Source organism: Mobula hypostoma, chromosome 24 (assembly GCF_963921235.1).
Source record: "Mobula hypostoma chromosome 24, sMobHyp1.1, whole genome shotgun sequence".
NCBI lineage: Eukaryota > Metazoa > Chordata > Chondrichthyes > Myliobatiformes > Myliobatidae > Mobula > Mobula hypostoma.
The window spans coordinates 44,100,365-44,123,645 of NC_086120.1; the positions used below are offsets into that span (position 1 = coordinate 44,100,365).

A 23,281-nucleotide genomic window follows, 5' to 3' on the forward strand; every position below is an offset into this window, starting at 1 on the left:
AACTAATCCCTATCGTTAATCTTTAAATCAGTAGTCATTGCTGGAAGTCCTTCATCGGAAATGCTTTTGGATTGTCCAGCAGTTTGAGTCAACATTTCTTTGTCCTTCTGTCTAACCTCAGTTGAATTATGTTAAGCAAAGATAAGGTCATCCCTCTGTTTGCTCTCTAACCTAATAAATGCCTGAAAAAAATGACGTAAAGAAAATTTCATCAAAACGGGCCAGGATCCATGATAGCCAAGTGTTGCCGTAGTTCTAGGCGATGGAGCTCTTTCTCACTTCTTTCCTCTCTGACATCACCGTCGCATCTTTCGATTTCTGCTGGCGTCTGAAATAAATTAATGCACACTCAGTGGCCACTTTATCAGGTACACCTGTACACCGGCTGGTTAATGCAAATGTCCAATCAGCCAATCATGTGGCAGCATCTCAATGCATACAAGCATGCAGACATGGTCAAGAGGTTCAGTTATTGCTCAGACCAAACATCAGAGTGGGGAAGAAATGTAAACTAGGTGACTTTGAGAGGGGATCTCATTGAAATGTTGAAAAAGCTAGATAGAGCCGATGTGAAGTGGATGGTGGGGAAGTCTAGGACCAGAGGGCACAGCCTCAAAATAGAGGGATGTCCATTTAGGACAGGGATGACAAGGAATCTCATTAGCCAGAGGATGGTGTATCTGTGGAATTCGCTGCCACAGGCGACTGTGGAGGTCAGGTCATTGCGTGCATTTATGACAGAGATTGATATGTTCTTGATTAGTCAGGGCGGGAAAGAATATGGGGGGAGGGGGAAGGCAGGAGAACGGGGTTGAAAGGGAAATGAGTCAGCCAGGATAAAATGGCAGAGGAGACTGGATAGGCCTGTTATGTACCCCGTAACGGGTTATAGAACCAGCAGAAATGGAACACGCCTGGAGTCTGGTACTGCTATTGACTAAAGCTAGTTTATTAGTAACTACGCAATACAGTAATATAAAAGCCAGGTAAATCAAACAGGTTAGCAATGATTTTATATATATAAGTGTGGAAATATAGGACTTAAGCTTTTCCAAGCTCTGGTGGTTATTGATACAGTCTTACAGTGGTGGGTAAGCGAGGTGAGTTCAGTTCATGATATTGCGTTGAGTAATACTGGGATGAGAGAGAGATAGAGAGAGAGAGAGAGAGAGAGAGATGTAGTTCATTAACCAAGTAAGCCATCGCCATCGATCCTCCGTTGTCCTCCGAAATCCTTTAAAGTCACCGAACGTGAGCACAATTAAAGGGAACCATCTTCCGTGGTAAAGCTATTGACGTAGGCGAGGGTTGGACACGCTGATAACTTTTCATCGGTCAACTCTTTCCACACCGCGAGAGCCACTGATCGATCCTCCCAAAACCCACCTTTCTGTGGGCACAACAAAGCTCATCCAGTGTCCAAAACCATGTGTGTCCATGTGTCTGTCTAACAACCAGCTGACCTTGTATTTATCGCAACATGCTGAACACCAGCTGCCCGTCAATTAACGCCGCCCTCAGTCACCATGGCGACCCTCGAGCTGCTCGTTGCTCTCTCTCTCTGAATCAGCTGCACCCTCTCTCTCTTTTTAAAGATACAGTCCTTAAGGGATAATTCAGGATATAATCACAGGCCAAATGGCCTAATTCTGAACCTTTGTCTTATGGACTTATGGAGTGAATGCTGGTGCCAGATGGGGTGATTTGAGTACTGTATCTCAGAAAATGATGATCTCTTGGGATTTGTACACACAACAGTCTCTAGAGTTTACAGAGAATGGTGTGAAAAACAAAAAACATCCAGTGAGAGGCAGTTCTGTGAGTAAAAATTTCCTATTAATGAGGGAGGTCAGAGGAGAATGGTCAGACTGGTTCAAGTTGACTGGAAGGCAACAGTAACTCTGATAACTATGCATTACAACAGTGGCGTGCAGAAGAGCATCTGAATTCACAACATGGCAAACCTTAACCTGGATGGACTGCAGCAGCAGAGGATCATGAACACACACCACTTCATTAGATACAGGAGGTACAGTACCTAAAAAAGTGGCCTCTTGGTGTACTTAGAGTCATAGAGAAGTACATCACAGAAACAGGCCCTTCAGCCCATCTAGTCCCAACAACCTGCACCTGGACTATAACCCTCCATATCCCCACTATCCATGTACCTATCTAAATGTCTCTTAAATTTTGAAATCAAGCTCGCATGGACCACTTATTGCTGGCAGTTCATTCCCCACTCTCATCACCTTCTGAGTGAAGACATTTCTCCTTGTGTACCCCTTAAACTTTTCACTTTTCACCCTTAACCCATGACCTCTGGTTGTAGTCCCACCCAACCTCAGAGGAAAAAGCCTGCTTGCATTTACCGTATTAATACCCCTCATAATTTTGTATACCTCTATCATCTCTCCTCTCAATCTTCTACGTTCTAAAGAATACATTCCTGACCTATTCAATAATTTCCTTATAACTCAGGTCCTCCTGGACCGGCAACATCCTTGTAAATTTTCTCTGCACTCTTTCAAACTTGCTAACATCTTTCCTGTGGGTAGGTGACCAAAAATGCACACAATACTCCAAATTAGGCCTCACCAACATCTTATTCAACTTCAACATCATATCCCATCTTCTGTACTCTGAGTAACTCAATACATTGATTTATGAAGGTCAATATGCCAGAAGCTTTCTTTATGACCCTCTCTACCTGTGACACCACTTTCAACGAATTTCGGACCTGTTTTCTCAATCCCTTTGTTCTATCACACTCCTCAGGGCCCTACTGTTCACAGTGTAGGACCCATTCTGCTTGGTCCTACCATAGTGCAAAACCTCACACTTGTCTGTATTGAATTCCATCTGCCATTTTTCAGCCCACTGTTCCACTACAAGCCATGATAGCCTTCCTCACTGTCCACTACACCCCTCCCAATCCCACTGTCATGGTGTCACCCGCAAATTTGCTGATCCAGTTAACCACATTATCATCCAGATCATTGATATAGATGACAAACAACAAAGGACACAGCACTGATCTCTAAGACACACCACTAGTCACAGGCCTCCAGTCAAAGAGGCAACCCCCTACTACTCTGTGAGTTCCACTACAAAACTAATATCTAATCCAATTTACTATCTCACCCTGAATGCTGAATGACTGAACCTTCTCAACCAGCTTCCCATGTAAAACCTTGTCAAATGCCTTACTAAAGTCCATGTAGACAACATCTATTACCTTACCACCATTCACTTTCCTGGTAAGTTCCTTGGAAATCTCTGTAAGATTGGTTAGACATGACCTACCATGCACAAAGCTATGCTGTCTATCCTTAATCAGTCCATGTCTAATCCAAATTCTTATATATCCAGTCCCTTAGAATACCTTCCAATGACTTTCCCGTAACTGGTGTCAGACTCACTGGCCCATAATTTCCTTTTTCTGTTTAGAACCTTTTTTAAACAGTAGAACTACATTGACTATCCTCCAATCCTCTGGTACCTCTCCTGTTGCTAAGGATGTTTTAAATATCTCTGCTAGGGCCCCAGAAATTTCTGCACTTGCCTTGCATAGAATCCGAGGGAGCACCCTGGGGATTTACCCACCCTGATTTGCCTCAGGGTAGCAAACACCTCCTCCTCTGTAATCTATACAGGGTCCATGAAATTCACTTTGCCTCACTTCTATGGACTCTGTATCCATCTTCTGAATAAATACAGATCTAAAGAGTTTACTTAAGATCTCCCCCATCTGTTTTGGCTCCACACGTGGATTATCATTCTGGTCTTCCAGAGGACCAGACTTTCTCCCTTGCAATCCTTTTGCTCCTAACATACCTGTAGGATCCTTTGGGATTCTCCCTCACCTTGTCTGCTGGACAACTTTATGTCTTCTTTTAGCCTCCATGATTTCTTTCTTACGTGCTCTTTTTGCATTTCCTGTGCTCGAAAAGCACCTCATTTGTTCTTACTTGCCTATACCTGCTATGTACCTCCTTTTTTTTCTTAATCAAGGCCTCAATACCTCTTGAAAACCAAGGTTTCCTACACTTGGGACAGGCACATCCAAGCTCATACTGTCAAAATTCCATTTTTGAAGGCCTCCCACTTTCCAGGTACAGCTTTGCCAGAAAAAACAGCCTTTATCACTCATAAACTTGTACAATAGACGAACTGTTGGCTGATGAATTTCAACACCAGTAACTCAGGGGGAAGAATTGGGAAGTCGCCTGTTACTTGGAGAGTGAGCGTCTAGATGGTGTACAAAACAAGACAAAACATATATGCCAAGGCTAGGAAGGCCACAATGAAAAGAAATGTGGGGTTTATTTCAAGGAGGATAGAATTGAAATATGGGGAACTTGTGCTACCAAACCTTGACTAGACCTCGCAAATATTGAAAAGCTAGATAGAGTGGACATGATGAGGATGTTTCCTATAGTGAGAGAGTCTAGGACCAGAGGGCACAGCCTCAAAATAAAAGGGCTTCCCTTTAAAACAGAGATGAGGAGGAATTTTTTTAGCCAGTGGGTGGTAAATCTGAGGAATTCATTGCCCCAGACGGTTGTGGAGACCAGGTCATTGGGTATACATCTTTAAAGTGGAGGTTTATAGGTTGTTGATTAGTAAGGGTGTCAAAGGTTATGAAGAGAAGGTGGAAAAATGGGGTTGAGAGGGAGAGTAATTCAACCATGATCAAATGGGGAAACAGAGTTGATGGGCCAAATGGCCTAATTCTGCTCCTGTTATATGGTCTTCCATATATTCTGCATTCTTATTGCTTTTCCCTTGTCCTACCTTGCTGTATGTAAGTCTTGCAATGACCTTTATGGATTGCATGCAAAACAAGTTTTTTCACCATACCTCGGTACATGTGACCATAATAAACCAATCACCTACATCAACTTTCTCTGCACAGACACTGCCCGACCTGCTGGATATTCCCAATGTGTCTGTTTATGCTAGATTTCTACCTACATCACTGAAGGCCTGTGAGCACCGTGAATTCCTTCAAAGCAATCATACGTAGCAACATCTTTCCTCACCTTTCCAGATGACAAACCCAGGTTAGACCAAATGTGAACATAATCACCAGCACAATTCCTTTGCAGATGATGAGCGAAGCAAACTTTATCACATCAAGATTGAAAGCTGGAAGAGCAAGAACAGTGACAACTTAAAAGTGATTTACTAAAACATCGAAGTTCAAAGTAAATTTATAATCGAAGTACATTTATGTCACCATATACAACCCTGAGATTTTAGTTTCTTGCCGGCATACTCAATAAGTCTATAGAATAATAACCATTAAAGAATCTGTGGAAGATCACCCCAACTTGAGCGTTCAACCAGAGTGCAGAAGACAAATATAAAAAGAAAGAAATTAATAATAATAAATAAGTAAGTAATAAATATTGAGAACATGAAATGAACAGTCCTTGAAAGTGAGTCCATAGGTTATGGGAACATTTCAATGATGGGGCAAGTGAAGTTGAATGAAGTCATTTCCTTTGGTTCAAGAACCTGATGGTTGAGGGGCAAAAACATGATAAATATTGATATCTGCTTTATTTTGGATAGAACATTCCCCCTGATAAACCACATGAAGCAGTTTTTCTGTCCCAATGTGGCCACTTTATTAGGTACACCTGCTCATTAATGCAAATATGCTGAATGCTCTCCGTACGTTGTCAAAGTAGCAATAATGTATGGGTCTTGACATCTACAAACACCACTCTTCAATTTGAACTTCATGTGGACAATCTCATTAGCAATGAGGGCTGTCCCACAGGGATCAAAGACCAATGTTCATTAATCGAATACACCTTATCAGGTACACCTGTACACAGGCTCATTGATGCAAATCTCTAATCAGCCAATCCTGAGGCAGTAACTCAATGCATGAAAGCACGCAGACATGGTCAAGAGGTTCAGTTGGCTTTCAGAATGAGGAAGAAATGTCATCTAAATGACTTTGACTGTGGAATGATTGTTGGTGCCAGATGGGGTGATTTAAGTGTCTCAGAAGCTACTCATCTCTTGGGATTTTCACACACAGCAGTCTCTATAGAGCAAGGGTTCCCAACCTTCTTTATGATGTGAATCCGTACCACTGACCAAGTGGTTTGGGAACCCCTGCTGTGGAGGTTAAAGAGAATGGTGCAAAACACAAAAACATGCAGTGAGCAGCAGTTCTGAGGGTGAAAATGCCTTGTTCATGTGAGAGGGCAGACTGGTTCAAGCTGACAGGAGGCTGACAGTAACTGTGATGTGCAAAGGAGCAACTCTGAACGCACAACATTGAAGAGGATGGGCTACAGCAGCTGAAGAGCACACTGGGTTCCGCTCCCGCACCTGTTAAAGTGGCATCGAAGAGAAAGTCTGCATAAGAAAAAAATTGTTTGCTCTTTTCATCTTGATAGAGCAGGGGAGAATGATTATCTCTTATTCATCTCAGTCTCATTGACTGCAAGTTCATCTTAAGTCAGCCTAGGTTTCCGCATCAGACTGGAGCCTCGGGAACAGAAGGTGAAGAACACAGAACAGTACAGCACATTGCATTTTCTTTCACCCTCCCCACCAACATTTTATTTTACTTAGCGATACAGCGTGAACGGGCCCTTCCAGTCCTTCGAGCTGCCCCCTGGCCTAGTCACAGAATGATTTACAATGACCAATGAACCTTCTCACCGCTACGTCTTTGGACTGTGGGGGAAACTCGAGCAGCTGGAGGAAGCCCACGCGTTACAGGGAGAACGTACAAACTCCCTACTGACAGCGCCAGAAATGGCCTGAGCTGTAATGACATTGCGTTAATCGTTATGCTGCTGTGATGCCCTTTTTTACCTTTGAACACCTGTTTAGTAAGGTATCGGAGACGACGAACATGACTACTTATCCAAGAGTCAAGGTTCGGCCAACTAATTCCCGAAGAAGTATCAGCTTAATATTGTCGCCTGTACCAGGATACACAGTTGGCGGGGTAGAGATTTGTCTCTACCGAAGAAGGTGGAAGGCCCTCCCTCCCTCTGTGCGATCTCTAAAGAGTATTGATAGTGGCTGGGGTCACCAGTCTTGTAAAGACACTGCCCAGGAGAAGGCGATGGCAAAACACTTCTGTAGAAAAATTTGCCAAGGACCATCATAATCAGCCAAGTCTATACAGCACGACACATAATGAACAAACATACCAAGACGCAGTGAAAAGAATTTGTTTTGCATGCCATCCAGACAGATCACACCATACGTAATTGCAATGAGGCAGTAAAAAGAATACGGAATTCTGAATATTACATTCAGTTACAGAGCAATTACAGTGCAGGGACCATGTCAAGGTAGATTCAGAGATCAAAAGTTCAGCTATTAATGTACCAGGGGTCTGTTCAAGGCTCTGATAACTCGGAAACTGTTGGTTCATGATCTGAATCTTCTGCCTGATGGGAGAGGCGAGAGGGGAGAATGACAGGGGTGGGAGGGTTCCTTGACTATGTTGGCTACTTTGCCAGTGCAGCAGGAAATGTAGACAGACTCATTAGAGGGAGGGTGTCAGGGGGTGAAATGGTGTGCAGGGAGTAATGTGTCAGGTGGCAGATTGTGAGGGTGATTGTGGTTGGAATCAGAAGATGTAGCGAGAGGTCCAGTCCAGATTAGCAACCCTCGTTCTGACCGAGCATGGTAGTATGGTGGTTAGCGTAATGTTACTGCCGCACCAGCGATCACCGATTGGCGTTCGATCCCCACTGTTATCTGTAAAGTGTTCGTACGTTCTCCCTGAGTTCCCGTGGGTTTCCTCCGGATGCCCCAGTTTCCCCCAACACTCCAAAAATGTACAGGTTAGGGTTAGTAAGTCGTGGGCATGTTCTGTTGACAGTGGAAGCGTGGTGACACATGAGGACTGCCCCCAGCGCACGCTCCGACTGTGTTGGTCGCTGGTGCAAACAATGCATTTCGCTGTGTGTTTCGATGTACAATCGGAGCAAGAGGCTGAGGATGAAGGAGTAGGAATTTCGGAGAGAAGACTTTTTTTTTACACTGTTCGGGGAAAAGGAGGCTAGACTGCGCAGGCACGTGACGTAGAGCGCCAAAGGTTTGAAAAAGAAGACCACTATATACAGTGGGCAGCGGAGTGAGAGGGAGCAGAGTGGGACGGCTTTGGCTCAACAGGTTTCGGCGTGAACAGGCAGCGGCGAGGGTAGGTTCAGGTAAGTTTTGTTTTGTTTGTTTAGAGTAGAGACAATGCCAGGCTGGATGTTGGAATGCTCCTCTTGCAGGATGTAGGAAGTCAAGGAGACCTCCGGTGTCCCTGACAACGACACCAGCAAGAAGTGCATCCAGCTGCAGCTCCTAACAAACCGCGTTAGGGAACTGGAGCAGGAGCTGGATGACCTGCGGATCATTCGGGAGGATGAGGTGTTTATAGGTAGTAGCTTCAGGAAGGTAGTTACGCCAAAGGAGCAGCGCACAGGTAATTGGGTTACTGTCAGGCGAGGGAAGGGGAAAGGGCAGGCAGAGCAGGGTTCCCCTGTGGCCATTCCCCTCAACAACAAGTATACCGCATTGGATACTGTTGGGGGGAGAATGACTTACCTGGGACTAGCTGCGGCATCCGGATCTCTGGCACTGAGTCTGGTTCTGCAGTGCAGAAGGGAGGGTGGAAGAAGAGGAGCGCGGTAGTGATAGGGGACTCGGTAGTTAGAGGTACAGAAAAGAGGTTCTGTGGTCGTGACAGAGACTCCCGGATGATTTGTTACCTCCCGGGTGCCAGGGTCAGGGATGTCTCTGATTGCGTGCACAGCATTCTGAAGTGGGAGGGTGATCAGCCAGATGTCGTGGTGCACATCGGTACCAATGACATAGGAAGAAAGAGTGAGGAGGTCCTGGAGAGTGAGTATAGAGAGCTTGGTAGGAAGTTGAAAAGCAGGACCTCGAGGGTGGTAATCTCAGGATTGCTACCTGTGCCACGTGCCAGTGAGGGTAGGAATAGGATGCGCTGGCAGATGAACATGTGGCTGAAGAATTGGTGTAGGGGGCAGGGTTTCAGATTTCAGGATCATTGGGACCTCTTCTGGGGCAGGTGGGAACTGTACAAGAGAGATGGGTTACACCTGAACTACAAGGGGACCAATATCCTTGCAGGGAGGTTTGTTAGTGCTTTTGGGGAGGGTTTAAACTAGATTTGCAGGGGGATGGGAACCAGAGTGCCAGGGCAGATAGTGGAGCGGGGGTGAAAATAAATGATGTTAAAAGTTCATGCAAAGTCACAAATAGAAGGGGTGTGTGTGGTGGTAATAATCTTCTGAGGTGTGTCTATTTCAGTGCAAGGAGTATTGTGGGGAAGGCTGATGAGCTGAGGGCGTGGATTGACACATGGAATTACGACATTATAGCCATTAGTGAAACTTGGCTACAGGAGGGACAGGACTGGCAGTTTCCAGGGTTCCGATGTTTCAGACGTGATCAAGGCAGAGGAATGAAGGGTGGGGGGGGTGGGTCGCATTGCTCGTCAGGGAAAATGTTACAGCAGTGCTCAGGCAGGACAGATTAGAGGGCTTGTCTACTGAGTCCTTAAGGGTGGAGCTGAGAAACAGGAAAGGTATGGCCACATTAGTGAAGTTGTATTATAGACCACCCAATAGTCAGCGAGAATTGGAGGAGCAAATCTGCAGATATATAGCAGGCAACTGCAGGAAACATAAATTTGTGGTGGTTGGGGATTTTTATTTTCCACATATTGATTGGGATTCCCATACTGTTAAAGGTCTAGACAGGTTAGAGTTTGTAAAATGTGTTCAGGAAAGTTTTCTAAATCAATATATAGAGGTACCAACTAGAGAGGATGTAATATTGGATCTCCTATTAGGAACGGAGTTAGGACAGGTGATGGAAGTGTGTGTAGAGGAACACTTTGGTTCCAGTGATCATAACACCATTAGTTTCAACTTGATCATGGATAAAGATAGATCTGGTCCTCGGGTTGAGGTTCTAAACTGGAAAAAGGCCAAATTTGAAGAAGTGAGAAAGGATCTAAAAAGCGTGGATTGGGACAGGTTGCTCTCTGGCAAAGATGTGATTGGTAAGTGGGAGGCCTTCAAAGGAGAAATTTTGAGAGTGCAGAGTTTGTATGTTCCTGTCAGGATTAAAGGCAAAGTGAATAAGAATAAGGAACCTTGGTTCTCAAGGGATATTGAAACTCTGATAAAGAAGAAGAGAGAGATGTATGACATGTATAGGAAACAGGGAGCAAATAAGGTGCTTGAGGAATATAGAAAGTGCAAAAGAAAAACTTAAGAAAGAAATCAGGAGGGCTAAAAGAAGACATGAGGTTGCTTTAGCAGTCAAGGTGAAGGATAATCCAAAGAGCTTCTACAGGTATATTAAGAGCAAAAGGATAGTAAGGGATAAAATTGGTCCTCTTGAAGATCAGAGTGGTCGGCTATGTGCGGAACCAAAGGAAATGGGGGAGATCTTAAATGGTTTTTTTTGCATCTGTTTTTACTAAGGAAACTGGCATGGAGTCAATGGAAATAAAGCAAACAAGTAGTGAGGTCATGGAACCTATACAGATTGAGGAGAAGGAGGTGCTTGCTATCTTGAGGCAAATCAGAGTAGATAAATCCCCAGGACCTTGAAGGAGACTAATGTTGAAATTGCAGGGGCCCTGGCAGATATATTTAAAATGTTGGTAGCTGTGGGTGAGGTGCTGGAGTACTGGAGGATAGCTCATGTTGTTCCGTTGTTTAAAAAAGGCTCTAAAAGTAATCCGGGAAATTATAGGCCAGTAAATTTGATGTCGGTAGTAGGTAAATTTTTGGAAGGAGTACTAAGAAATAGGATCTATAAGTATTTGGATAGATAGGGACTTATTAGGGAGAGTCAACATGGCTTTGTGCATGGTAGGTCATGTTTTACCAATCTATTAGAGTTTTTTGAGGAGGTTACCAGGAAAGTGGATGAAGGGAAGGCAGTGGATGTTGTCTACATGGACTTCAGTAAGGCCTTTGACAAGGTCCCGCATGGGAGGTTAGTTAGGAAGATTCAGTTACTCGGTATACATGGAGAGGTACTGAATTGGATTAGACATTGGCTCAATGGAAGAAGCCAGAGAGTGGTAGTGGAGGATTGCTTCTCTGAGTGGAGGCCTGTGACTAGTGGTGTGCCACTGGGATCAGTGCTGGGTCCGTTGTTATTTGTCATCTATATCAATGATCTGGATGATAATGTGGTAAACTGGATCAGCAAATTTGCTGATGATACAAAGATTGGAGGTGCAGTGGACAGTGAGGAAGGTTTTCAAAGCTTGCAGAGGGCTATGGACCAGCTGGAAAAGTGGGCTGAAAAATGGCAGTTGGCGTTTAATACAGACAAGTGTGAGGTATTGCACTTTGGAAGGACAAACCAAGGTAGAACATACAGGGTTAATGGTAAGGCACTGAGGAGTGCAGTAGAACAGAGGGATCTGGGAATACAGATACAAAATTCCCTAACAGTGGCGTCACAGGTAGATAGGGTTGTGAAGAGAGCTTTTGGTACATTGGCCTTTATAAATCAAAGTATTGAGTATAAGAGTTGGAATGTTATGGTGAGGTTGTATAAGGCTTTGGTGAGGCCGAATTTGGAGTAACATGTTCAGTTTTTGTCACCAAATTACAGGAAGGATATTAATAAGGTTGAAAGAGTGCAGAGAAGATTTACAAGGATGTTGCTGGGACTTGAGAAACTCAGTTACAGAGAAAGGTTGAATAGGTTAGGACTTTATTCCCTGGAGCATAGAAGGATGAGGGGAGATTTGATAGAGGTATATAAAATTATGATAGGTATAGATAGAGTGAACGCAAGCAGGCTTTTTCCACTGAGGCCAGGGGAGAAAAAAAACAGAGGACATGGGTTAAGGGTGAAGGGGGCAAAGTTTAAAGGGAACATTCGGGGGGCTTCTTCACACAGAGAGTGGTAGGAGTGTGGAATGAGCTGCCAGATGAAGTGGTAAAAGCGGGCTCACTTTTAACATTTAAGAAAAACTTGGACAGGTACTTGGATGAGAGGTGTATGGAGGGATATGGTCCAGGTGCAGGTCAGTGGGACTAGGCAGAAAAATGGTTCGGCACAGCCAAGAAGGGCCAATGGGCCTGTTTCTGTGCTGTAATGTTCTATAGTTCCATGGTTCTATGTGACAAATAAAGCCAATCTTTAATCTTTAATTAATAAAATTAATGAACTCACCATTTACGTGTACTCGTATTGAACCCACTCCAAAGATCTGGGAGGAGAAACGTGACGTAATGCAGCAGTAGTAGAGCCCAGCATCGTCACGTTGGAGGTTGGAGAGTGTGAGAATGAACCGCCGTCTGCCGCTTGCTATGGTTTGATCATTGCTTTTGTTTCTGCTCAACGGCTCATTACATTTCTCATTATCCTTCGTCCAACGTACCCCGAGCGTTGTATTCAAATGTGCGTCAAACTGCACAATACACTGAAGCTTTAGGGAGCCTCCTCTATGTCCACTCACTTTGGTAACCGGAGTAAACACTTCTATTTCTTAGGAGTCAAATAGAAACTATTTGTGATTATAATATTAAATAATGTGCAGCTTTTGCACCCCAGAATGCAAGATTAAATACTGGAGACACTGAATTATTGATTTTGCGTAAAGGAGGTCTCATGCAACTTGGAACTATACAGCAAAGAACCCAGGTCCTTCGGCCCATCAGGAATCTACTAACCACAAAGTATTCATCGATACCAAACCCATTTACCAAAACTTATTCCATAGCTTTCTATGCCTTACGCAAATAAGGAAAACAACGGCAGGAAGGAAAAAGGAAAAGGGCTCAGAGGGAAAAAACAGCAAGGAATAAACACAAGATATAGGAGGAATTCAGAGGAATAAACATGGAACAAAGTCTACTGATCCCAGGAACGAGGAATGATCCTCAGGTAGTTTGTGCAAACCGCAGGCATGAAAATTTAATCCTAAAACTCCAGTCTCTGGGTTTTATTGTTTAACGAGTGAGGATACTTAAAGAAAGATAAATATTTAACTCGTCTTAAATTGTCTCAAAGAGAATTTTGCATCTCCAAAATCAGAAAGAGTTATTTGTTTCGAGGGTAAATCTGAGAAGCTGAAATAAAGACAAGAGATTCTGCAGATGATGGAAATCCAGAGCAACACACACAAGATGCTGGAGGAGCTCAGCAGGCCAGGCAGCATCTACGGAAGTAATGAACAGTCGACACGTCGGCCTGGGGAACATGCCTAGGGTAGCCCTTCATTGACTTCAACGCTAGCTAGCAACTCCCCTGATACCGTAGGTGCCAAACTGTACTGGTCTCTGCTGTTTTTTTTGGATTCATCAGCCGTGTGGAGTGGGGTCGCCTGCTACATGGACAACAGCTTACTCTCCATATCGTAACACCATATGATCATAAGACATAGAAGTAGAATTAGGCCATTTGGCCCATCGAGTCTGCTTCGCCATTCGGTCATGGCTGATTCATTTCCCTCTCATCCCCATTCTCTTACCTTCTCCTTGAAACCTTTCACTCCCTGACTGATCAAGAATCTATCAACCTCCGCCTTAAACAAACCCAATGACTTGGCCTCCACAGCTGCCTGTGGCAACGAATTCCACAGATTCACTACCCTCTGGCTAAAGAAATTCCCCTTCATCGCCATCCCAAAAGGACGTCCCTGCATTTTGAAGTTTCCCTTTGGATCCTAGACTCCTCCACTACAGGAAACTTCATATCCACGTCCACTCTAGGCCTTTCAGCATTTGACAGGTTTCAATGACATTCCCCCAATTCTTCTAAATTCCAGTGAGTAAAGTGCCTAAGACTTTGGCACAGTACTGTATTTGTCAACATAGAGCGGAGACTGGAGAGTGAGTTTGTAAATCTGGTGGGAGCAAAGGATGTTGGGAATGGCGAGGGTGGAGCACCATGGGAGGATTGAGGGACAGGCGGCAGAGAAGGAATGCCAGGGGAGGCACGGATGCAGACACATCCAGCTCTGAGACACCAGGCAAGGTAATTTGATTCCAAACAATTGGTTTTTTGGTCATGACAGAATGTCTCTCAGGTGGCTACCTACCTACCCTCTCCTCTCCCCCTTCTCCTTTTCCCAACCATGATTCCCCTCTCCCTGCCCTCTTCCTACTCTCAGTCCACAATAGAGACCCATATCAGAATCAGGTTTACCACCGCCAACATATGTCATGAAATTTGCATCCTAGCTATATTGTGACTTATTGAAATATTATCCTGTAAAGTTACGTATTTAAAACTGCACTGTGGAAGTTGCAGTTAGGCAAGAGTCAAGATAAGCTGACAGAGACAGTGTGCAGACATAGTGCAGTCATTCAGGCAGAACATGGCCTCGAAAGCCTTAGTCCCTTTGTACAGCCTTTCTGTTCAAGCCTGAGGCCTGAGGTTACCAGGCAACCAGGCAACCAAGACAAGATAAAGATGCTATTGAAAGCTTTGTGATCCTCACCTCCGTTCAAGTATTTTACTAATTCTAGAATATTATTTGCCTTTAACTCACAGAATTTATTAGATATTAACACCTGACATACGTATTATGATTGGTAATTAAATATGCAAATGATGAACCTGAAATGGTGAACACAATGTACACGACTGGAAAGCTCACCAATGCCTCCACTTTCTGAGGAGGCTGAAGGGAGCTGGACTTTACACATCAATACTTACATCCTCCTACAGATGCGTAGCTGAGAGCACCTTAACACGTTTCATCACTGCATGGTATGGAAACTACACTGAGGTGGACAGGAAGGCTCTACAACAGGCAATCAAAACTGCCCAACACGTCACCAGCACCAGATTACCTGCCATCGAGGACAAATATTCAGAACAGTGCCAGAAAAGGGCCAGTAACATCATGAAGGATCCCACCCCTCATGGACTGTTTGTCCCACTCCCATCAGGGAAGAAGCTATGTAGCATCCACACCAGGACCACCAGACTCCAAAACAGTTACCTTCCCCGAGCAGTAAGGCTGATCGACACCTCCACCCGCTAATTCTCTCGTGCACACCTCCCAGCCACCACTACTTCATTTCCTGTCAGTCACCTTATGTACAGAAACTCCTGTGCCTAGTGTCACTTTATGGACATACAATCAATCTATGTATATAAGCAACCTTATGTATTTTATATATATTGTGTTTTTATATTATTGTGTTGTTTTGTGCTGCATCAGATTTGGAGTAACAGCTATTTTGTTCTCTTTTACACTTGAGTACTGGAAATGACATTAAACAATTTTGAATTGAATTGAAAGAAGAGTACATGGTTAATGGCAGAATTCTTGGCAGAGTGGAGGAACAGAGGGATCTTCAGAATCATGTTCATAGATCCCTCAAAGTTGACGTGCAAGTTGATAGAGTGGTTAAGAAGGCGCGTGGTTGTGGGCCTTTGTTAGTCGGGGGGTTGGGTTCAAGAGCCGCAGAGTAATGTTGGGGTGATATACTGCGTCCGGTGCTCCCGATGTGGCCTTTTATATATTGGTGAGACCCGACGCAGACTGGGAGACCGCTTTGCTGAACATCTACGCTCTGTCCGCCAGAGAAAGCAGGATCTCCCAGTGGCCACACATTTTAATTCCACATCCCATTCCCATTCTGACATGTCTATCCACGGCCTCCTCTACTGTAAAGATGAAGCCACACTCAGGTTGGAGGAACAACACCTTATATTCCGTCTGGGTAGCCTCCAACCTAATGGCGTGAACATCGACTTCTCTAACTTCCGCTAAGGCCCCACCTCCCCCTCGTACCCCATCTGTTACTCATTTTTATGCACACATTCTTTCTCTCACTCTCCTTTTTCTCCCTCTGTCCCTCTGAATATACCCCTTGCCCATCCTCTGGGTCACCCCCCCCTTGTCTTTCTTCCCGGACCTCCTGTCCCATGATCCTCTCGTATCCCCATTTGCCTATCACCTGTCCAGCTCTCGGCTCTATCCCTCCCCCTCCTGTCTTCTCCTATCATTTTGCATCTCCCCCTCCCCCTCCAGCTTTCAAATCCCTTACTCACTCTTCTTTCAGTTAGTCCTGACGAAGGGTCTCGGCCTGAAACGTCGACTGCGCCTCTTCCTATAGATGCTGCTTGGCCTGCTGCATTCACCAGCAACTTTGATGTATGTTGCTTGAATTTCCAGCATCTGCAGAATTCCTGTTGTTTGCAGAGTAACGTTGCAGCTCTATAAAACTCAGGTTAGACCACACTTAGAGTATCGTGTTCAGTTCTGGTTGCCTCACTATAGGAAGGATGTGGATGTTTCAGAGACGGTGCAGGGGAGATTTATCAGAATGCTGCCGGGATTAGAGAGGATGTCTTATGCCGATAGGTTGAATGAGCTAGGGATTTCCTCTTTGGAGAGAAGGGGATGAGAGGTGACTTGATAGAGCTGTACAAGATGATAAGAGGCATACATCAAGTGGATAGCCAGAGATTTCTCCCCAGGGCAAAAATGACTAACATGAGAGGCACAATTTTAAGGTGATTGGAGGTAAGTATAGGGGGGATTCAGAGGTAAGGATTTTTACTCAGAGAGTAGTGGTTGCAGGAAACATGGTGGAGGTTGAGGCGGATATGTTAGGGACTTGTAAGACTCTCTTAGATAAGCACATAGATGATAGAAAAATGGAGGGCAATGCAGGAAGGAAGAGTTAGATTGATCTTAGTGTAGGTTAAAAGGTCGGCATAACATCATGGGCCGAAGAGCCTGAACTGTGCTGTAGTGTTCTTTTGGGTGGCACGGCAGTGTAGTGGCTAGCACAACGCTTTACAGTACCAGCAATCCAATTTCAATTCCCGCCACGGTCTGTAAGGAGTTTGTATGTTCTCCCCGTGACCATGTGGGTTTCCTCCGGGTGCTCCGGTTTCCTCCCACAGTCCAAAGACGTACCGGCTAGTAGGTTAATTGGTCATTGTAAATTGTCCTGTTGTTAGGCTAAGGTTAAGTCAAGGTTTGGAGGGTGACATGGCTTGAAGGGCCAATAGGGCCTGTTCTGTGTTGTATTTCACGAGGGGATTCAGAATTTCACAAAGTTTCTGTTGAATCAATAACTGTATAGAACATAGAAACCTACAGTACATTACAGGTCCCTCGGCACACAATGTTGTGTCAGCCATGTAACCTACTCTAGAGACTGCCTCGAATTTCCCTACCGCATAGCCCTCTATTTTTCTAAGCTCCATGTACCTACCTATCTAAGAGTCTCTTAAAATACCCTATTGTTTCCGCCTCTGCCACCATCACCGGCAGTACATTTCACACACGCACCACACTCTGTGTGAAAAACTTACTTCCTGACACCACCCATCCACCCCCGTACCTACTCCAGGCACTGTATAAAACTTGACAATTTTAAACTGCAACTTCAGAACAGTTGAGTGACTGGCTGAGCTATTCTTGTTATCCACAAGTAAATGAACAGTGATTGAGGAATGAGTGCAAGTTGTTGGAGTCCCGTTTATCGATGATGACGGTAACTTCATACACTCAGTGTTCTTGTACTTACTAATGACTAGAGCTGTTATCAGGTGACCCATCGCAGTGATCTGACTAAAGGTGGGGAACTGGGCCCGACACTGGTATTTTCCCGAGTGTTTAATGTGAACTGGAGATATCCGAAGTAAGGAAGTCAATGTACCAGACCCAAAATACAAAATCGTCTTGGTCCGATTTGCAAATTCATCCAAATGAAACAATGTCGTACAGCCGTTTGATGTCTGCTTGCACCAGTACAACCTGGGTTTCGAGGAATTCTTCTCACAGTAGATGGCATTGCATTGGAAAGAAAGGACACCGCCTTCCACTGCGTAAACTGTGGATCTCGAGTAATTGAGCCTCAGTTGACATCTGCTGGGACTCTGACCTAAAAATGGGAACAAACAAAAGTAGTAAAGATTGCATAATTAATGGAATATAAATTAGGTTGGCTACAATGGTTGTAATATTTACTACATATTGCTTAGTTCAGTGAAGCAGTAAAGTTGACTGAAACCTCCACGTCCCCAACCATCAGTACTTCCTCAATTCCTGTCAGTCACCTTATATACAGACACTCCTGTATCTAGCATCACTTCATGGATAAACAACCAATGTATATAAGCTATTTTAGGTATCTATATTTATTCCGTTTTATAATTATTATTGTGTTTTTAATCTTTTTGTGCTGAATTGGATCCAGATTAACAATTATTTCATTCTCCTTTACACTTGTGTACTGGAAATAACATTAAACAATCTTGAATCTTGAACCTTGAAAATGTTACCTTGACTTAAAAACTTAAGATTGTAGAAATTATTATGTGTCCATGAGCACTACCTCATTATTTCACTTTTTTTTTGTAATTTATAGTATTTTCTTTAGGTCTTACACTGTACTGCTGCCACAAAACAACAAATTTCTCTACATGGATACAGCAGGGTATTATAGTTGTTAGTGTAACACTCATTCGTAAGGCCGGTGACGTTGTGGGGATGGAACTGGACTCTCTGACGGTGGTGTCTGAAAAGAGGATGCTGTCTAAGTTGCATGCCATCTTGGACAATGTCTCCCATCCACTACATAATGTACTGGGTGGGCACAGGAGTACATTCAGCCAGAGGCTCATTCCACCGAGATGCAACACAGAGCGTCATAGGAAGTCATTCCTGCCTGTAGCCATCAAACTTTACAACTCCTCCCTTGGAGGGTCAGACACCCTGAGCCGATAGGCTGGTCCTGGACTTATTTCATAATTTCCTGGCATAATTTACATATTACTATTTAACTATTTATGGTTTTATTACTATTTATTACTTATGGTGCAACTGTAATGAAAACCAGTTTCCCCCGGGATCAATAAAGTATGACTATGACTATGATTATGACTATTGCATCCCCAGCAACCCGGTTCAATTCCCACCACTGCCTGTAAGGAGTTTGTACATTCTCCCTGTGACCATATGGGTTTCCTCTGGGTATTCTGGTTTCCTCCCACAGTCCAAGGAAGTACACGTTAGGAGGTTGATTGGTCATAAAAGTGTAATTGACAGAGCGAGCTCATTGGCCTGAAAGGGTTACTGTGTTGTATCTCTAAGTGCCAATGTAATAAATCTGATTCTGAAGGTTGAAAACTTTAGTTTTCTATTATTGTCTGTATGGCATTTTAAATACAATTTTTATTTCCTTTGAATAATTATCAGAAAAATCAGCAAATGTCAGCAGAGGATGGTCAGTATATGGAACAATCTGCCAGAATGAATTGGTTGAGGCAGGTACAATAACAATATATAAGAGACATTCTGACAGGAACACGGATAGGAAGGGTTGCAGGGGTTCTCAGCCTGGGGTCCATGGACCCCTTGGCTAATGGTTGGGTTGGGAGACCGACACATCGGGACAGCGGGCAGTATGAACTGCTGTTGGAAGAAGGCCTCTGTTTTCTCTCTCTCTCTCTCTCTCCCTTTCGACAGTAAGTGTAACATTGGAACAGTGAGTTGCTGGTCTCTGCTCTCATTGCTGCAGGGGAACGAATTCTCTCTCCCTTTCATGGAGAGAGACAGCGTGTCTAAGATACCGAGGTGCTGGGTTATGGACAGTAGTTTTCGATGGACTAGATCATGGTCTATGGGGGCCTTGCTATTGCTTGTACGGTGGGGGGGGGGGTCGAGGCTTCTACTGCTGCTTGTGCAAGAGGACGCTGAGGGGAGTACAGGGCTTTGATGTTCTTATCATTCATTCTACGCGGTTTCCTGTTTCGTGGATGTCTGTTTCAGGTTGTATACTGTATACATTCTCTGATATTAGATTGAACCTCTGAACCGTTTGAACCCCTGATTTAGAGTGATACGGGCCAAATACGGGCAGATGGGACTAGCTTGGGTGGGCACTTGGTTGGCATCAACCAGATGGGCTGAAAGGCCTGTATCTGTGCTGTGTGATTCTGTCTCTAAACGAATCCTTTGGAGAAGTGATTCTGCAAATCTGGAAAAGCGTGGAGTGGACATTGTGTATTTGTTTCTTCAAATGACATCTGATGCTATGTTTGTCACTAAAATCAATAAACTTGCTTATAAAGGGGCAAGGAATTTAAAAATTTAGATGAAGGAGGGAAAGATTACTCATTAATAAATGTTCTGAAAATGGGAGAGGTATAAAAACATTTGCTTGGCTCACATTTCAATGTACATGCATGATTTGGATGAGGTTGCAAAGGCAAATACACTTAGTGACGATTTTATTAGGTACCTCCTGTACCTAATAAAGTGGCCACTGAGTGTATGTTCATGGTCTTCTGCTGCTGTAGCCCATCCACTTCAGGGTTCGATGTGTTGTGTGTTCAGAGATGCTCTTCTGCACACCACTGTTGTAATGTGTGGTTATTTGAGTTACTGTCGCCTTCCTGTCAGCTTGAAACAGTCTGGCCATTCTTCTCTAACCTCCTTCATTGACAAGGCGTTTTCACCCACAGAACTGCTGTTCACTGGATTTTTTTTTTTGTTTTTCACACCCTTTTCAGTAAACTCTAGAGACTGTTGTGTGTGAAAATCCCAGGAGATCAGCAGTTTGGGCCACCCCATCTGGCACCAACAATCATTTCATGGTCAAAGACACTTAGATTTTTTCCCCATTCTGATGTTTGGTCTGAACAACAACCAGATTTCTTGCCCATGTCTGCATGCTGTTATGCATTGAGTTGCTGCCACATAACTGGCTGATTAGATATTTGCATTAATGAGCAGGTGTACCTAATTAAGTGGAAACTGAATATATACTCAGTGGTCAATGGGAACCCCCAATTTCAGCATTACTGGTGATTTTAACCAGGTTAGCCTCAAGAGTCACACACAAAATGCTGAAGGAACTCAGCAGGTAAGGCAGCATCTATGGTAATGAATAAACAGTCAACATTTCGGGTTGAGACCCTTGATCAGGACTGGAAAGAAAGGGGAAAGACACCAGAATAAAAAGATGGGGGAAGGGGAAAGAGGACAAGCTAAAAGGTGATGGGTGAAGCCAAGTGGGTGGGAAACGTGAAGGGTTGGGAATCTGATAAGAGAGGAGAGAACGGGAAGGAGGGGGGCACCAGAGGGAGGTGATAGGCAGGTGAAAAGAGCTAGGAGGACAGAGTGGGGAATAGAAGAAGAGGGCAGGGGAAGGGAAATAATTTTTTACCGGAGGGAGAGATCAATGTTCATGCCATCAGGTTGGAGGCTACCCAGACAGAATATAAGGTGTTGCTCCTCCACCTTGAGGGTGGCCTCATCATAGCACAAGAGGTGGCCATGAACCAACATGTTGGAACAGGAATGGAAATGGGAATTTAAATGTTTGGCCATTCCTGGCCTTGGAGTTTCTGTTTTTGGTGGATGGAGCACAGGTGCTTGACAAAGCGATCCCCCAATTTATGACGGGTCTCACCAATATAGAGGAGACCACATCGGGACCACTGGATATAATAGATGACTCCAACAGATTTGCAGGTGAAGGGTTGCCTCACCTGGAAGGACTGCTTGAATCAGAATTAAGTTTATTGTCACTGGCATGTGTTGTGAAATTTGTTAACTTAGCAGCAGCAGTACAATACAATACATGATAATACAGAAAGAAAAAAATTAAAAAGAAATAAATCAATTACAGTATATGTATATTGAATAGATTAAAAATAGCGCAAAAACAGAAATAATATATATTTTTAAAAAAGAAGTGAGGTTCATGGGTTCAATGTCCATTTAGGAATTGGATGGCAAAAGGGAAGAAGCTGTTCCTGAATCACTGAGGGTCTGCCTTTTGGTTTCTGTACCTCCTTCCTGATGGTAACAGTGAGAAGAGGGTGTGCCCTGGGTTGGGGGTCTTTAATAATGAATGTTTCCTTTCTGAGGTACTGCTCCCTGAAGATGTTTTGGTTACTAAGGAGTCTAGTAACTAAGATGGAATTGACTAATTTTAAAACTTTCTGTAGCTTCTTTCGATCTGGTGTAGCAGCCTCCCCCACCCCCATTCCAGACAGTGATGCAGCCAGTCAGAATGCTCTCCACGGTGCATCTGTTGATGTTTTTGGGTGTTTTCGGTGACAAATCAAATCTCCTCAAACTCCTAATGAAGTATAGCCATTGTCCTGCCTTCTCTATAGCTGTATCGATATGTTGGGACCAGGTTAGATCCTCAGCGATTTTGACACCCAGGAACTTGAAATTGCTCATTCTCTCCACTTCTGATCCCTCTGAGGATTGGTTTGTGTTCCCTCATCTTACCCTTCCTGAAGTCCACAATCAGCCCTTTCATCCCGCTGATACTGAGTGCCAGGTTGTTGCTGCGACACCACTCAACTAGCTGGTATATCTCGCTCCTGTACGACCCCTCATCTCCATCTGAGATTCTACCAACAATGGTTGTATCATCTTTCTTTCTTTTTAAATCTTTTTATTGAATAAGTATACAAAAAGGTAAGCCATATAGGCACTAATACACTGTTAGAATATAATAAAATTACAGAAGATATTAATACAAAAAAATACTACAAACAATGTAATTTAAACATAACATACCAAGGTAACATAATAGTATACTAATTTTTATATATATATATCAATAGAGAAAAGGAAAAAAAAAACCCCAAAAAAAAACCCACCGTGCAACTAACTAAAAGCAAAGCAAAGCAATGGGCTAACTTGAAACCAAGCAGAGTTAAAAAAAAAACTTAAAATCACGTCCTCAATCCCGACCTCCATTAAAAACAGTAAAAAAAAAACAAGAAGGGTATATATTACATTAAATGAAAATATTGAATAAAAGATCTCCAAGTCTGTTCAAATTTAAATGAGGAGTCATAAAGATTGCTTCTAATTTTCTCCAAATTCAAGCATAATATCGTCTGAGAAAACCAAAAAAAGGTAGTTGGAGCATTAAGCTCTTTCCAATGTTGTAAGATACATCTTTTCGCCATTAAAGTAAGAAATGCAATCATTCTACAGGCTGAAGGGGAAAGATTACTGGAAATTTTAGGTAGTCCAAAGATAGCAGTAATAGGGTGAGGAGAGATATCTATATTCAATACCTTGGAAATAATATTAAAAATGTCTCTCCAAAAAGTTTCCAGAGTAGGGCAAGACCCAAACATATGAGTTAAAGAGGCTATCTGCCCCGGACATCTATCACAAAAAGGATTAATATGAGAATAAAAGCGCGCTAACTTATCTTTGGACCTATGTGCTCTATGAACAACTTTAAATTGAATTAGGGAATGTTTAGCACAGATAGAGGAAGTATTG

General features: G+C 43.6%; 1 protein-coding gene across 1 annotated transcript in view; it reads right to left on the minus strand.

Annotated features, from left to right (window-relative positions):
- Nucleotides 1–255: 255 nt before the first annotated feature.
- The window catches only part of LOC134337398 (uncharacterized), a 29,790-nt gene continuing 6,764 nt past the window's right edge, over nucleotides 256–23,281 (minus strand). The window contains exons 2-5 of the mRNA XM_063032366.1: nucleotides 17,541–17,897; nucleotides 12,214–12,528; nucleotides 5,043–5,148; nucleotides 256–328 (exon numbers count right to left, since the gene is read on the minus strand). Coding sequence (XP_062888436.1) covers nucleotides 256–328; nucleotides 5,043–5,148; nucleotides 12,214–12,528; nucleotides 17,541–17,897 — 851 coding nt within the window. The remainder of the gene's footprint in view (nucleotides 329–5,042; nucleotides 5,149–12,213; nucleotides 12,529–17,540; nucleotides 17,898–23,281) is intronic.